Source organism: Protopterus annectens, chromosome 14.part0 (assembly GCF_019279795.1).
Source record: "Protopterus annectens isolate FY-2018-M chromosome 14.part0, PAN1.0, whole genome shotgun sequence".
Taxonomy (NCBI): Eukaryota; Metazoa; Chordata; order Ceratodontiformes; family Protopteridae; genus Protopterus; species Protopterus annectens.
In genome coordinates, this window is record NC_056748.1 from 661,973,017 (window position 1) to 661,990,761 (window position 17,745).

General features: G+C 42.5%; 1 protein-coding gene across 1 annotated transcript in view; it reads right to left on the minus strand.

Moving 5' to 3' along the window:
* The window catches only part of STAMBPL1 (STAM binding protein like 1), a 417,426-nt gene that overhangs the window by 353,075 nt on the left and 46,606 nt on the right, over positions 1-17,745 (minus strand). Inside the window, exon 2 of the mRNA XM_044056412.1 lies at positions 7,825-7,908. Within this exon, the coding sequence (XP_043912347.1) occupies positions 7,825-7,908 (84 nt within the window). The remainder of the gene's footprint in view (positions 1-7,824; positions 7,909-17,745) is intronic.

Below are 17,745 nucleotides of genomic sequence, written 5' to 3' on the forward strand. Positions count from 1 at the left end.
GAGAGCTAAAGACTTAAACCTTGGCACAAGTATGAATAGGACATGCTGGAGGGATAGATTCATAACCCAGAGGCTTCCCATGCTCTGGAACAAGATCCCAGTTCATGTTAGGCAGAGCCCCTCACTGACTCTCTTCAAGAGAAATCTTGATGAGTGGATGGGAGATCGTAAATTTACCCCAGGGGTCACATCTGTGTCACTACTAGACAGGGGCACAGTAAGCTAATTCTATTATATAAGGGGACATTCATTGTGTCACTATTAGACAGAGGCACAGTATTCTAAATCTATTCTGTGCATTTTTGTACCATTTCATGGGGTGGCGAAAGCCACATCACTATGGCTAGGCTTACAAATGCCCCAGGGCAGATAGCCTAGTACTAAACTATGAAACTATTAGAAACAAATTTTAAGAACAATAATATTACAATTTTCAAAAACAATATAAAAACACCTACAGTGTAACTAATTACACCAAATTATACATAATGTGAAAACATTGGTTAAGAACAGATACAACGTATATCACAATGGCTTAGAGAAATTTCACTCAATTTATAGAGAAATTAAAGGCTAGTTAATACAATACAAATAGGGAAAGCAACATGAAGTGAGAGAAAAACAGGGTTATGGCATATTAAGAGAGAGAGTCAGGGGAGAGAAATTGATTTAAGTAAGGAAGAGAGTGAAGATAGAGTAAGAAGATGTATGGTATGAGTACATACTTGGTTTTAGTTAATGATATGGTTTATCCTTGGGTTGAGGAAGGACAGACCCAGAATTTGGTTAGGAAGTCCTTCAGAATGATTTTAAAGGACTGGAGGCAGGGTATTGACCTGATGGTTACGTGTAAGGAGTTCAAGGCCTTAGCAACATGGTATGAGCACAGACCATGCCAAGCAGATTTGAAATGTTTGTGGACAGAGAGGAGCTGTTGGTCACTGGATCATACTGACTGCTTAGGAAAATAGATATCTATGGCTCCCATTCAGAAGATCGACTTTTCAGAAATTTGAACTTCATATGATTGAGACCATATGACAGACTTTCTGAAATGCTGAAGAATTTATATGGAGATCACAGAAAGTACAGTTTTGTACCTACCATAAATGTAGATGTTCGAGTGCTCATACAGCTGCAGTTATAACAGATGGGTTATCCTGCGGTCAGGCGGGTCCTCGGTCGGCCGAATTCCAAAGTCTAGGTCTGGCGTCGGTTGTCATCGCTTCTTCCCTGACGTCAGTGTGGCAGGGGTATAAAAGAGGCAGCCGACGCCATTTTCTTCAGTTTTTCTTGCCCCAGATGTCAGGTGCCCCCAGAAGGAAGGCAAACATAATGTTATGCAAAGATGCAATCTTGATAAATCAAAAACAGCAGTTGCAAGCAAATACACCATAAAAGAATACCCCAAAAAGGTTATATGGAAAGTGTTTGTCATAAGGCCTGTCCTAAGAGGGGATGGAGGGAGGGAAACCTGGACTGCAGCTGTATGAGCACTCGAACATCTACATTTATGGTAGGTACAAAACTGTACTATGTTCATCGTGCATACAGCTGCAGTCATAACAGATGGGTAGAATCCCAAAGCTAAGTAAGGGTGGTAGGCACTAAGTGGAACTAGGAGGGACTAGGATGCCCTGCAGGACTGCTGTGGCAAAGCCCGCTCTAGATTTTGAGTATAGTGGGAGGTGATAGTGCTTGGAGAAAGTGTGTACTGAACTCCAGGTGGCTGCTTCCAAAATGTCCTTGGTAGGGACCCCCCTGAGGAAGGCTGCAGAGGTAGCTGTGGCTCTGGTGGAGTGGGATCTGATGCATGCAGGCACAGCTTTTCCATGAAATGAGTAACAAAAGCATATGCAGTGGGCTATCCATTTTGAAATTGTCTGTTTGGAAATAGCCTTTCCCTGAGCACCTACAGCATAGGACACAAAGAGTTGCTCAGATTTCCTGAATGGCTTTGTTCTGTCCAAGTAGTAACGAAGTTGTCTGTGAATGTCCAAGGAATGTAGCAGTCTTTCCCCTTTGTTTTGTGGATTAGGATAAAAGGTAGGTAAGTGGATAGTCTGATTCAAAGCTACACTGGATACTACCTTTGGCATAAAGATAGGATTGGTTCGTAAGGAAACTCTGTCCTGATGGAAAATGATGAATGGTTGCACAGCCATGAGGGCCTGTAGCTCCGAAACCCTGCGTGCTGAGGTGATAGCCAGAAGAAAGGCTGTTTTCCATGACAAGTACTGTTACTCTGTTGAAGAAGCTGGCTCGAAGGGAGGAAGGGTCAGCTTTTCCAATACCTAGTTGAGGTCCCAAGCAGGGACTGGTGGTTTCCTTGGGGGTTTTTAATTCTTTGCCCCTCTGAGGAACTGCCTTAAGAGAGGGTGAGAGAATAATGGAGGATCTGTGTTGTATTGTGCAGAAATGGCTGAAGCGTGGATCTTGATGGAGGAGAAGGAAAGTCCATTGTTTAACATCTCAGCTAGGTACTGTAAAATTTGAGGTATATTTATTACCCAAGGATTCTGTCCCATTCTTGATTCCAGGCACAAAATTGTTTCCATTTGGCGGAGTAAGCCTTTCTAGTAGTAGGTCTTCTGGCCTCCAAGATGACATCCTGCACCTCCTTGGAGAGGAGAAACTGTTGGGAAATCAAGGAATTCTCCATGCAGCTAGATTTAGAGTTTTGAGATGACTGTGAAGGGTTTTGTAGTTGTGCTGGGACAACAGAAGAGGGACTAGAGGTAGGATCCATGGTGGGGAATGTGTCAGGCTCCTCAGGAGCGGATACCAGTGTTGTCTTGGCCAGTCTGGAGCGATGAGAATCATTTTCGGCCTCTCTGCTCTGGCTTTTAATAGAACTTTGGGCAGCAGAGGAAGAGGCGGGAAGGCATAGACTGTCAATGTTGCCCAATTGAAGGAAAGTGCGTCCACTTTCCAGGCCTGTGGATGATAGGTCCTTGAACAAAATATTTTCAACTGGCAATTTCTGTGGGTAGCAAAGAGATCTATGTCTGGCTGTCCCCATGCCTGAGTTATCTTTGTGAAAAGTTGAGGATGCAACTTCCATTCGTGTGGATCTGTCATATTTCTGCTTAGGTTGTCTGCCAGAGTGTTTTCCTTCCCTGGCAGGAATTGTGCCTGCAGTTGAATTTGCAATTCCAGTGCTGTGTTCCATAGGGTCATGGCTTGCCTGCACAGGGGGTATGAATGAGTCCCCCCCTGTTTGTTTATGTACCACATCACTGTGGTGTTGTCTGTCCTTATCAATAGCTGGCCTGGATGCAGTAGGTCTTTGAAGGTCATAATAGCATTTTGCACGGCTAGCATTTCCTTTTGGTTGATGTGTAGGTGCTTCTCTTTTCGGGTCCATTTTCCCTGAATGCACTGATCTGTCATGTGTGCTCCCCAGGCATAGTCTGAGGCGTCTGTTGTGATGATTTGAGTTGCTTGAGGTACACAGAAAGGAAGACCTGTGTTTCTTTGGCAAGCTTGAGTCCACCACAAAAATTCCTTTTGAAGGCATGAAATGAGTGGGATAATTGTTTCCAAGATGTGGCTGTGTTGAGACCATAAGTTTTTCAGGTACCACTGAAGTTTCCTCATATGCAGCTTTGCACATGGGATTAGTAGGATGCAAGATGCCATGAATCCCAGAGCCTGCAGGATTTTCCTTGCAGTTAGCCTGGTGTAAGTTGCCATTTTTCTGAAGTATTGAGACAGTTGCCCTTGCTTGTCTGGCATGAGGTAGGCCATCTGGGTGGTTGTATCCAAGCTGGCACCCAGGAAAATTATTTGTTGAGAGGGTATTAGTTTTGATTTCTTTTTGTTGACTGTGTATCCCAGGAAGTTCAACAGTTTTATTACAAACACCAGGTGCTGCAGTAGAATGTCCTTGCTGTCCACTTGGATCAGGCAGTCATCCAGATATGGGTAGACTTGTATCCCTTGTAGTCTGCAGAAGGCGATTACTGATGCCAGGCATTTCGTAAACACTCTGGGTGCAGTAGATAAGCCAAAGGGCAATGCAGAGAATTGGTAATGGGTTGAACCTGCAAGAAATCTGAGGTATCTTCTGCAATCTTGTCTGATAGGGACATGCAGGTATGCCTCCTTGAGGTCCAATGTTACCAGCCAAGACTCCTTGCCCAGCATGGGAAGAAGCTGCTGTAATGTGAGCATCTTGAATTTTGGCACCTGTAGATATGTGTTTAGGATGGATAGGTCTAAGATAGGTCTCCAATCTTTGTCTTTCCTCAGTACCAGGAATAGTCTGGAATAAAACCCTTGACCTTGTTCTTTTGCAGGTACCTCTTGAATTGCTTTCATGTCCATGAGAGCTGAAACTTGTTTTTGTGCCTCTGCCCTTTGATTTTGTGGCAGGTTTGGCATGCCCCTCATTTTTGGAAGGGTGTGAAAGTGGAACCTGTAGCCTCTGTCTATAATGTCCAGAATCCATTTGTCTTTTATAACAATATGCCAATTTTTGAGAATAATGTCAATTTTCCGCCCAAAGGTGCTGCCATTAAAGCTTTGCTTGGCAGATATAGGGGGAAGTCATTGTGTCTTCTCCACCTCTTGGGGTTGGTGCTTGCCACTGTCTGGCTCTGAAGGAACCTTGAGGTTGCCCTCTGCCCCTTGGGTGCCTGTATCTGCCCCTTTGAGGTCTGTCCGTGGCTGGAAAGGACCAATTTTTTGAAGGCCAGTTTCTGCTGAAACGTGGAGGCTGTACCTGCAGGAAATCTTTCACCGTTTGCATTGATTTCGCTTTTTCCTCCATTTTCTTTAGCACCCCCTCAGCTTTAACACCAAACAATACATCTTTTTGAAGAGGTGCATCTAATAATTTAGCTTTGACATGATCTGGTAAGGTTTGCTCTTTGAGCCAAGCATGCCTACGTATAACAGACCCCGTAACAGCAGCTCTACATGAGGCCTCTAAAGCATCAAAACCACACTGCAAGGCATGTTTACCCACTTGCTCTGCACCATGCAACAAATCCTGCAACTCTTTTAAATCTGGTTGTTCTTGTTGTGTCATCTTGCTTTTCAGCTGAGATATCAAAAACTGTTGATACTTTAACATATGGAACTGACAGTTTAATGCCCTCATGGTTAAAGTGGCTGAGGTGTACACCTTTTCCCCCCACCTTTCTAAAGCTCTGGAATGTCTCTCTGAAGGTAATGGATTTTTAGCAGTAGAGGCCTTAATTCCCTTAGGACCCTGTGAAATTGTTTCTGGGTCAGCAGTATGGCTTTTATATAGGAACTGGTGAGAATCAGGAACCCGGTAATACCTGTCTGGTTTAACAGGAGCTGGAGGCAAAGAATCAGGATTAAGGCTGGCTTCTGTGTACACATCATCCAATATATCTAAAACAGGAGGGATAGCCAGAGGCCTATGCTGGGGGAGCAGAAGAAATTCCCTGAGCCTTTTCTTGGAATCTGAGTAATCTTGGCCTTCCCAGTGAAAGTGTTCCCTCAGTGCATGCAGGGTTTCCCCAAAAGAGAAGTCCTCATGGGGGGGAGACCGAGGGAATAGACTCCTCTGCATCAGAGTCTTCAAATGGAGAATAGGCATAATCCTGGTCCTCAGATAGTTCTGAGGTAATAGAAGCTTGATCTGAGGAAGGGTAGTCTTCCTCTAATCTGGGCCTTTTGTCAGGGGGGGGGGGTTGAGAACCCCTGATAAGAGTAATCAAATCCTCAGCCATTTTAAGCATCTGTTTTTTAGGCATGGTGCCTTGAGAGGGGGTCTTAGAAACCTGTTTTTTGGTTTTCATGGCTGCTTTATATTTAGTGAAGGCTTTAATAGAGAAGGAGGAAGGCCTGAAGACCCCTTGAGAAATGGTAGGCCTGTCTAAATTCTGAGTTTCCCCGCCAGGAGTGGCGTCGGGATCTGTAGTAGGAATGGGGGCCGAGGAGCCTGCGACCTCGGGTACTGAAGACACCGGTAATGCATTGTCATCGGTACTCGGGGGGCTGCGTAGGCACCTCGCTGAGTACCGGAGAACCGGTAGTTGGCCTTAGCGTGGTTTCAGTAGGTGGTGCAGACCTTGTATGTCGGTCCTTATCTTTGCGTTTTTTGCTCAAAACTGGAGTCGGAGTATCCAACGACATAATATAATTAAATTTTTTGCCAAAAAAGTGAAGGGCGAACTCCGCCCGACGCTTAATAGTGCGCTTATTGAATCTAGCACAAAAATGGCAGGCTGAGACGTCGTGGTCTGGGCCTAAGCAAGGTATACAGAAAGAGTGGAAATCCTTATGCGGTATTTGCTTCCCACATGAAATGCAATTATTAACTTTGTCTGACATCGGCCTGAGGCAAGAAAAGTTTCCCCAACGGGGTACTTAGCTTTCAAGAAGACTTCGGCTGAAATACTTTTGTAAATCTCAGGAGCTGGCCAACCGGCACTTGCGAACTGCTTCTGCTTCGGGCACCGCGCGGCAAGAAAGACTGAAGAAAATGGCGTCGGCTGCCTCTTTTATACCCCTGCCACACTGACGTCAGGGAAGAAGCGACAACAACCGACGCCGAACCTAGACTTTGGAATTCGGCCGACCGAGGACCCACCTGACGGCAGGATAACCCATCTGTTATGACTGCAGCTGTATGCACGATGAACATCAGTGAGGATCAAGCAATTTACTATTTTCCCAAAAGTAATGCAATCTCAGAGTTGGCATATATAATTTTCAGGGAATGAGGGGGGTTCAGGGGAGCAAGCCCTCTGTAAAAACACAGATTTTGACTGTTTTCTTAAGTTCGACTTCCCAAAATGACAGTCTTGTGACACAGAGCCATGTATAATCATCTATCTATCTATATAGGTACATACATACGTTTGTGTGTGTGCCTATACATACACACACACACACATATATATATATATATATATATATATATATATACATACATACAGACATATATATATATATATATATATATATATATATATATATATATATATATATATATATATATTTATATATATATATATATATATATATGTATGTATGTATGGGAGCACTTTACATAAATTACTGAAAGCTCGAATTGCATACGGTTGAGACCATATGCTCGAGCTTTCAGCAAATCAAATGTGTAAAGTGTCAAAAAATAACACTTTACTTACCTTAAAACATTACTTTCACACAGAGGCAAGGATCCTTGTATGCTCTGTGTGTAAGTAATGTTTTCATTTTTTTTTGCAATGTTGACAGGAAACGGGAAATCTTCTGTTTTGCGCTTCCACATACAGAGCGAGATGGGAGATTTCCCTTTTCCCCATTGTAGCGCGATCTCGGAGTTGGTATATTTAAGTACGGGGGGGTGTATATATGAATGATCTAGTCATGAAATAGTTCATTTTAGCCAAGCTGATTTCTGTAGCATAAAAAAAGAGATTGACAGGAAAAAACAGGTAATTTCTAGTACTTTGCTCATAATAAAAAAACTGCTAGTTGCAGATTGTATTGAATATCATGTTATACTACAGAATGTGAAAAATAAGCCTAATTGGAATTTGTTTGACTGTGTGTAATCATTATTTCAATTGCATTGAACATTCAACATTATCTATCAGTTATGGAAATTTTACATTTTCTTATCTCTTCTTTGTCTTCCAGCACCGAACCTGTAAATTATCCACTGAGATCAGTACTTTGTCCTGATTAACAAATTACAATAAATTGAATATTCTTCTGTGTGCCATTAAATAAATGTACATAATACATTCTGTAGTAATTCAGAAAATGACTAATCATTTTACTTCCAGTGAATGATAATGTCAGCCAGTGAAGCAACCTACATGTTACAATACATACCAGAGTACTGCAAGTAAGTGCCCAGTCTGTGCTCCCTGGAGGTGGCAAATCTGAAGAACCTCCACTCCTTCCCAATGCAGCCATCTGCCAAAAACAAAGTGAGACAAAAATCTGTTAGTATGTCGTACCACGCTGAATTCACAAATAGGAGGTCCTGCTTAAATTTGTATGGCAGCCTGCAACTAATGGGATGTCTAAGGAACCATATGTTGCATGCATTTATACTATCAGGTGTAAGAGAAGGCACTTAATGTCATACCTCAGACTGGAAATATGAATTACTAAATATGAGTCTCGTGAATATGAGCTACGTACTCTCAAGGAGAAGTGCCTCACAGACGCTTCAAAATCTCGGGGCTATCTCTGTGAATTAATGCAATACAAGGTCTTTGTCAAAAACCTGCCTGTGCACTACCTGATGGGCTAATTTCAATAAAACACTAAACATTCACCTTCCACAGGTGATATCTTTGATATTATGCAATACGTGTTCAAACTTTGTTATAAACAGCATCCCACAGATTACAGAAAAGATATTAAGCCTCCAATTAAATACAAAATGGCCCAGAAACATGAATTAACAATACTGCATATCCAAATGAATACTTTTTTGATTTACTGGTAGTTCTATTCTCAGTTTACAGCCAGATAACACACATGCACAATATTTAATCACTGGTTTATAAACAAAATGGTTGTAGTCGGTACAATGCAATCACAAAAATGCTCAACAATTCAACTTATTTAGTGACTACTACTGGAAAATCTCTTGAAAAATGGCACAACCTCATACACTGGGCCAACCAATCCTTTTAAGAAAGTCTATCCTGCTGTGTAAACATCATCACATAGAAATATGCTTTACAAGCCCAACCAAAAAGGTACCCTGGCTTTTGCCACCCAAGAAAATGATTTTCCTGTGCCACTGTCAAGCAGAGCCACAGAGGTGATCCCCGGGGTGAATTTCCTATTTCCCATCCAATCATCAAGATTTTTCTTGAAGAGTGCTAATGAGGAGCTTTGTTTGATATAGATAGGTAGTTTATTCCAGAGTATAGGAAGTCTCTGGGACAGGAATCTATCCCTCCGGCATGTTCTGTTTATTGTGGTGACAAGGTTTAGGTCCCTAGAGCATGTAGCTCGAAGGGATTGGGATTTCTTTAAGTGGAGCATGTCCAACAGCTCTGGGTTTGACATAGCTTTGTACATTAGGCAGAGATCACCTCTGAGTAGGCGATATGCGACGGAGTAAAGCTGGAGTTTTTTGAGACGGTCTGCGTAGGGTATCTGTTTGAGGCTGGTAATTCTCTTTGTGAGGTATTTCTGCGGCCTTTCCAGTTGTTGTAGATGTCTTGTGAGGTACATACCAAAAGGGGTGTTGTACTCTATAATGGGTCTAATGAGTGATGAGTACAGGGGAACAATGACCTCTTTTTTTCTGGATGAGAAACCTTTTGTGATGAGGTGTGCCTCATAGAAGGATTTCCTGACTACTGTGGCGATGTGATTATCAAAGGAGAGACTACTGTCCACCTGTGTCCCAAGGTCTCTTATCACACTTTCGGTGTTAAGTATACTACCACCTATGTTGTAGTTCATGGGTGCAGAGTTTTTACCAAAGGGGATGACAATGCACTATTTGCATTGAGCTTGAGGCCATGGCTTTGACACCAGGCATCTGTCTCAGTGAGGCCCTTTTGTAGGATGTCCACATCATTAGGAGTTTCGATTATGGCTCCTAGTTTGCAGTCATCTGTGAACTTAGTTAGCCAAAGACCATCTGTGTTATCCTGTACTTCAGAGAAGTAGATACCAAACAGGAGAGGACCCAGGACTGTGGTACTCCACTTGTCACTGGTCTGAAGTCGGATTTGGATTCTGCTACTTTTACAGTGTAGGTTCTGTCAGTGAGCCGGTTCATAGGTTGGTACTAGGCTATCAGCCCTAGGGCCTATACAAGCCTAGCCATAACAATTCCCTGGCTATTTCTTCCCACGCTGTTTACTTCCCTGGACCCCTGTCTAGCAGGGTGACTGACGTGATCCCCACGGTGAATTTTCTTTCTCCCATCCAATCGTCAAGGTTCCTTTTGAAGAGGACCAAAGAGGCACTCTGCTTGACATGTATGGGCAATCTTTTCCAGAGTCTGGTGAGTCTCTGGGTCAGGAACCTATCCCTCCAGCATGTTTTGTTTATTTTGATGACAAGGTTAAGATCCCTGGAGCGTGTGGCTCTGAGGGATTGGGATTTCTTTAAGTGTAACATGTCCAACAGCTCTGGGTTTGACATGGCCTTGTATGCTAAGCAGAGAATGCCTCTGAGTAGACGATATGCGACAGAGTTTAGCTGGAGTTTTTTAAGGCGGTCAGCGTAGGGCGTCTGCTTTAGGCCTGCGATTCTTTTAGTGAGGTATTTCTGCGGCCTTTTCAGTTGTTGCAGATGTCTTGAGAGGTACATACCAAACGGAGTGTTGTATTCTATAATGGGTCTAATGAGGGATGAGTACAGTGGGACAATGACCTCCTTTTTCCTGGATGAAAAGCCCTTAGTGATGAGGTGTGCCACATAGAAGGATTTCCTGACTGTTGTGGGGATGTGGTTATCGAAGGTGAGACCACTGTCCACCTGTGTCCCTAAGTCTCTTATCACACTTTTGGTGTTTAGTGTACTGCCACCGATATGGTAATTAATGGGTACATGTTTTTTCCCAAAGGAGATAACTATACATTTCTTGGCATTGAGCTTGAGCCCATGGCTCTGGCACTAAGCATCTGTTTCTGTAAGGCCCTTTTGTAGAGTATCCACATCATTTGGGGATTCAATAATGGCTCCCAGTTTGCAGTCATCTGCGAACTTTGTTAGCCAGAGTCCCTTAGTGTTGGCCTGTACTTCAGAGAAGTAGATGCCAAACAAGAGTGGTCCCAGGACTGAACCCTGAGATACTCCACTTGTCACTTGTCTGGAGCTGGATTTGGAGTCGGCTACTTTTACAGTGTGGGTTCTATCAGTAAGCCAGTTAGCAACCCATTGGGTGACGTAGGGATTAATGCCCAGCTTAGTAAGTTTATCTATGATTTCAGAGTGGGGGATGGTATCAAAGGCCTTGGCAAAGTCTAGATAGGCTGTGTGGACCACCTTACCCTTGTCTATGGCTCTGGAGACTGATTCGAAGAAGTCAGTCAAGTTCAGGAGACATGATCAGCCCTTCACGAACCCAAATTGGGTGGGGTCCAGTGTTTGAAGGTTGCCAATGTCTTTGTTTATAAGTTCCATGATAATACGCTTCATGGCCTTGCAGAGAAGGCTCGCCAGACTGATGGGATGGTAGTTTCCGGGATCCAAAGTGGATCTCCCCTTGTGGAGAGGGATAACTGTAGCTCTGCGCCACTCATTGGCAAGAAACCTGAGGTGAGGCTATGATTAAACATGACACTTAGGTGAGGTGCCAGTTCATATTGTAGTTCATGTAGTGCACAGCCCGGGATGTCATCAGGTCCAATGGATGCTGTATTCTTAGCTTTGGAGAGTGCGTTTTTTACCTGTGTGGCCGTTATTACCGGAATTTGGCAATCTTCCGGTATTGAGATGGGCCATTTAGGGGCTGAGAGGGGGGTGAATTTGGCACTGAATCGATCTGCCAGGATATTGGCAATATCCTTGGGATCAGTATATTTAATGCCATTCTGTTGTAGCTCAGAGCAGATCTGAGCATTGCCATTTAGATTCTTGACATAGTTATAGAATGCCTTGTGGTTGTCTTTGGAATCTTTGGCAATTTTATTTTCGTAACTAGCTTTGGAGGATTTTATGAGGGATCTCAGTTTCTTACTGAGGTTGGTAAGGGAGTTTTTTGCATCCTGGGATTTTCCTCTTTTCTGCAACAGTTTCTTCCTTTTGTTGTAAAGATTGTTTATGGCAGGGGACCACCAGATTGGCTTCCTTTTTTTGGATGAGAGCATCTTGGTTCTATTTGGGATGGCACGATTCATGCATGAGTGGATGTGCTCGTACAGTGCCTTAGTGTAGGATTCAGCAGTTTGACTTTCAGTTCCCGTCTGCATGGGTGTCATGACGTTTGTCACTTCTGACTTGAGTAGCATGAAGTTGGCTTTGGAGAAGTTTTTTATGGAGGTTTTCTTACTGGGGGGTGGGGGTGGGATGTGGATGTTAAGGGTGATTAGCTTATGGTCAGACCTGACTAACGAGGGGGTGACCATAGGTGTGGAGCATCGATTTCCCATGTTGGTAATGACTAGGCCTAGGATATTGGAGCCCCTGGTGGGACTATGGATTAGTTGATCCAGGGCATTGGAATTTATGAATTCCAAGAACCGTTGGGCAAAGGTGTTGGTACATGAGTAGTTTTCCCAGTTAATGGCAAGGTAGTTAAAATCACCCAGTATTAGGGTGTTTGGTTCTATCTTAATATTTTCCAGTATGTTTAGAAAGGTGTAGTGAGAATCTTGGGGTATGGTGGGGGATTTGTAGCAAGCTACAATTTGGATTGCAGTCTTACCTAGTGTTAGTTGCACCTCGAGAATTTCAGACGCATTGTGTTGGGCAACTAGCCTGGTGGTGTGAATATTGGGGGAAACAAGTGCAAATGTGGGCTTTTAAATCAGAAAGTTGAGAGAGATGGAAAAACTGCCCAAATGGCCAGTAACTACAATTTCTGGGCTAGAACCACTCCTTATGTGGTAGATAGGTTACCTAGGGATTACCACTCCCACTGATAAGCTAGAAGGCTTCCTTCCAACACAGAAAGCTTGGGGGACTCAGAAGCTTACATGCAGTCCTGGATACAGCAAGTCTGAATCTGGACTACACTAGTTACAGGAAAGGTATTTATATATATATATATATATATATATATATATATATACAGAAAAGTAGCTAAAACAGCAGTCAAAACAAAACAAATGCAGTGCAACCTAGCACACTTGAGTATGTAGCAATGTTAGACCAAACAGTTTAAAAATGCAATTAAATTAAAAATTACTAAAAACAAGTGCAGAAGGAGTCTATTAGGTAGAATGAGGTAAAGAGATGGGACTGGGGGGAGTGTCCCAGATCAAATCTACAGTGGGGGCGGGCAAATGCAAAAGCCTCCAAATTTACAGTGCACATCTCTGAAGTCAGCCAGCAATGATATAAAATTAGTCAAACAACAATTACCAGTACACAACTCTGAAGTGCCAGAAAAATATATTCAGCTCTGTATATCTCCAGATAGTTTAAAGAACACTCTGTCGGGACACATGAAGGCTCCAGCAATGTTATGTTGAATTTTTTTTTACTAAGAGGGTCTAATTATATGCAAGTAATTCTTCAGATGGTCAAATAACACACAGGATGTAAAACCAGTTTATACCAATTTAAGACACAGAGAAATAGGGGGGGGGGGGAACACCTTCAGCAGAGATCTGAAAAACTATACAGTGAAGCAAAAATAACAGTGCACAACTCTGAAGTCAGCCAGCAATGATATAAAATTAGTCAAACAACAATTACCAGTACACAACTCTGAAGTGCCAGAAAAATATACTCAGCTCTGTATATCTCCAGATAGTTTGAGGAGCACTCTGTCAGGACACAGGAAGGCTCCAGCAATGATATGCAGACTTTTTTACTAAGAGTGTCTAATTTTATGCAAGTAATCCTTGAGATGGTCAGATAACACACATGATGCAAAACCAGTTATACCAACTTAAGACACAGAGAAATAGGGGGAGGGGGGAAAACACCTTCAGCAGAGATCTGAAAAACTATACAGTGAAGCAAAAATAACTGCACAACTGAAGTCAGCCAGCAATGGCCTTCATTGAATGACAGTAATCTTCAGAAAATCATTTTTGGAGGAATGCCTAAAATAAGAGACAGTTAGTAGGCATGGGATGGAAAAGATTGCAGTGCCTTACATTATGATTTTTTTTCACTCATTTGACCTCAGTGAGTCATATAAAGTGTACTCAGTCAAGAAAGCAGCATTAATTGTTGGGTATGTGTGTGTGCGCATGTGTAGACACAGAGGTTTAGGTACCGATTCTAGCCCCTGGTACCATCCCCCGATCTGGCAACCCATCCTCAACTATAAGCTGAGGAGCAAAAAATAAATAAATAAATAACTTTCTGTGCAAAATAGTTGTACTTTGGAACAATCAGTTTTGTAGTAATATATAATAATAATGTTGTGAAAATGATGGTGCATATGACAGTTACTACTATTTCATTTTGCATGCTCACTCTCTCACTCTCTCTCTCTCTCTAGCTTGCTCATAATTTCTGTGGCCATCAGCTGGATAAATTAAAGCCAGCTCTGTACAATGCTAAAGAAAGCAGTACTTTGCTTTGGTATCCATTGTCGATGGATTCGAAGGAACAGAGTTTATAAACTACAGATAGCACAGCAATGAAGTATTCTAACAAAGCTGCATAACTTTACCCAAATAACAACTGTGACACTGAGATGCTGCATTCAGAATAGAAGGCATCAGATCATTTCTTCATGTTGGCCATTACATCTGCTAGTGTCACTTCTTTACTTCAAGAAACCAATATAGTTCTCTAACAATGGTAAACAGGTTATTTTCACTTCCCCAATTCAGATAAAAAATCTACCACAGCAGGAAGTGGCCCCCACTAATGAGGGCACTTCTGCAACTGTAGTTGTCTTATGTCCTTTATAGGAGCTAGACTTCTTTGTTAACTTGGTAAGTGAACATGTCTGAAGACCCTTTCCATCCATGACCCAGGCCAAATGCAGACAATCAAACTGTAAAAATAAGTAAAACTGGAACTGAGCTAAAGTCATTACTTTACAATTGGCATTGAAGTCAGTTAGTAAGTTAAAAATTATGAAGTTAAGTTTGAAACCACAATTTAGCCACAGAAAAATAAAAACAGAAATGGAAAAATTCATATATAAGTTGGCCAAACATTATAGTTAGTCTAAACAAGTTTTAAGGCAAACGATATGGAGTAACTTTCTATGCACAAAAACAGACTATGCATTATGTTTAGTAGTATTTCACTCATTCCTAGATTAAAAATAATGTCACAGTAGGATCAGACATTTATCAAAAACTGGAGAGGAAGAAGGATAAGAGTATCTTTCCAGATGTTAAAGTAAAGTGGGGCAAATGGAAGGTTCGATGGCAAGATGGTGACACGGAGCGCCCTGCTATAATATGACATCTGCCACATGAAATGCGGTGATGGAGGAAAATGCAGGAAAGACAAGGTATAACAAAATAAGAGAATTAGAGGTTTGGCACCAAACTAGAGAAAAATAATAGAAGACAAAGTACAGATGCACAGGGAAGAATGAACAGATACATGGTGCTCAAAGGTTCCTTATTCCCATCTATCTCCTGTAAATCCACTGAGACAGAAAAGCAGTTTGAAGCAAGACATTTATTGCTTAGAATAGATTGTCAGCATAAAGCAAAGACTACCATAATCTATTGTATTCTCACATAATCTAAACTAGCATGACAGAACAACAGACTAAGTACATGGAAATATGTACTCTGGAAAATTTCTTCCAATCATAATTCACATTCTTGGTTGACAATATAAATATGCAATCATTATTCAGTACCTACCAATGCTGCTGCAGCTCTACACTTTATCTTGACTTCATCCATGCAGTATATAAACAACTCTGTATTCATTGCAGAATATATAACAAAACAAGGCCAACTGCTTGTCTTAGATGAGCAATGCTTCATAATATTCCTTTGTTTAATAACAAAGCAGTACTATGAGCCAACAAAGTGGCAACATATAGTTGCTGTGCCAATGCCATTCAGAATACAAACATTTCTGATATGAAATGTAGAAATCCACTTTGTAACTTGTAATGCCTGAGATAATTCTGCAAGAAAAAATCCATTCTGACTCTTACAGTTTTTGATACTTCAATTAATATTCATAAAATAGCAACAAAGTAGGGTCACCATAATAATGGCAAACAGTCAGGGGTGGCTCGTCCTATCGGACTGCCGGACTGCAGCCCTCCCACCTAAAAAAAAAACAAAAAAATATCTGTAAAACAAAAAATTCACGAGCCCTGATCCCCTCCTCCAGACTGCCTTACCAGCAGTCCGGATAGGGATAAACAGGTACCCAGCAATCATTGCTGTGAGATATCAGGATTCTGTGCGGTGACGACCGCACCACACAGAGGAGCTCCGGACTGCTTCAGCCGCAGTCAGAACCAATGAGAGGACTGAGCTGCTCTCGCGGGACTTGTGAGACTTTCAGTGTGCGGTGCGTGGGCTTCATGGATGGAACCAGGTTGCTTCGGTCGCTGCGCTGGTAGGTGAAGGAGCAAAGGGTGTGTGTGGATTGCTTCATGTGTTCATTCGGTTGCAGGGGTCGCTGATCACTGGATTTTGTTCGATGGATTACTTGGGCTGGTAGGAGGTTGCTGAAGGAGTTGATCGCTGGATTTTAGTATCGGGCAGGTGTGTTCGTTCGATGGATTACCTGGGCTGGCTGGTAGGAGGTCGCTGATCGCTGGATTACTTGGGCTGGCTGGAAGGTGGTCGCTGATCGCTGGATTACATGGGCTGGTAGGAGGTCGCTGAAGGGAGGTGTGTGTGTGTGTGTGTGTGTGTGTGTGTGTGTGTGTGTGTGTGTGTGTGTGTGTGTACTTCATCTTATATCCAGGAGGTGTGAGATGGGAGTTGGATGTTGTCTTGCTGCCATTTATAATTGGTCTGGATTTTGTTCCTTGCACACTACATCTTTTTGACAAACTAGCCCTGCATGCAGAACATACAGTGTCTGTAATGTCAAACCAAATGTTCCTATGTGGACATGTCGCTATGACCCATGCTGGCCAAAAATGTATCCACCTAGGATTAACTTCCTGGATTTCATTAGAGGCCCCTCTTCTCATTGGGAAATCCCATTTCTTCCTTCCTGCCAAAATAGGAGAGCCAGCATTCAGTTATTCACTCATACATTATATGGCCACCCACTCTGGTGCAGGGTCGAGTACTCAGTCCTGGCTCATCTGTTCTATTCTCAAGGCTTAACCTCTGTGTCATTGGAACCAACTCACTAACTGCACATTTAACAGACCCTTACCACATTCTGTTAGACAAAGTGCTCCAGAAGACAAACATCTGACCAAAATCCTTACTTTAAGTCCCCAAAAAAAAAATTAATATGCTGAAGACAGTTCTCCTACCCACACCCAGCACTCACCTTGTACCAATAGAAATGTTCATATTCTGTTATTGCAACATATCCTGTTATCCTCCTTAGTTCTCTCAACATCTTGCAATTGCAATCAATTCCACAAGGGTGATGATCCAGAATGCAGACTCAGCACACCCCTGTGAATCACCGCTGGATAACTGGAATCACAGACTACATGCTTTTGACCCAACCTAGCCTTAACATTTTTGGCCTATGCTAATTGAAGCATCTAACCTTTCCAACAGTCCACTGAACCTTTGGCTCCCCTGTCCCACTCCTGTCTCACCTAGCTTAAAACCTCTCCTCACCATAATCGAGGTTTCCCATTACAGTGTGTGTGTGTGTGTGTGTGTGTGTGTGTAATGCCCCAGTTATTATATACTGGTGGATAGAGAGAACAAATGGTGGTTTGGGTAGAGATACCCAGGCTTGAACCCTGTTCCTTGTATGCAAGTGTTAAGGACCTGAATTCCCTACCCACCACCATTTATAAAAAGAATTGCAGATTTTTGCCTCATATTTGATCTGATCTGTTCCTCATAATATCTGTGGTTTCTAAATGTTGCAATGCTTGATATTTGATGGTGCAGTGGTAGCATTGTTGCCTCACAGCTGAGGGTTCTCAGTTTTGATTCTTTGCTGGGGTGCCTTCTGTGTGGGGTCTGTATCTTCTCCCTGTGTTTGTGTGGGTTTGCTTTTGTGTCTTCCTAT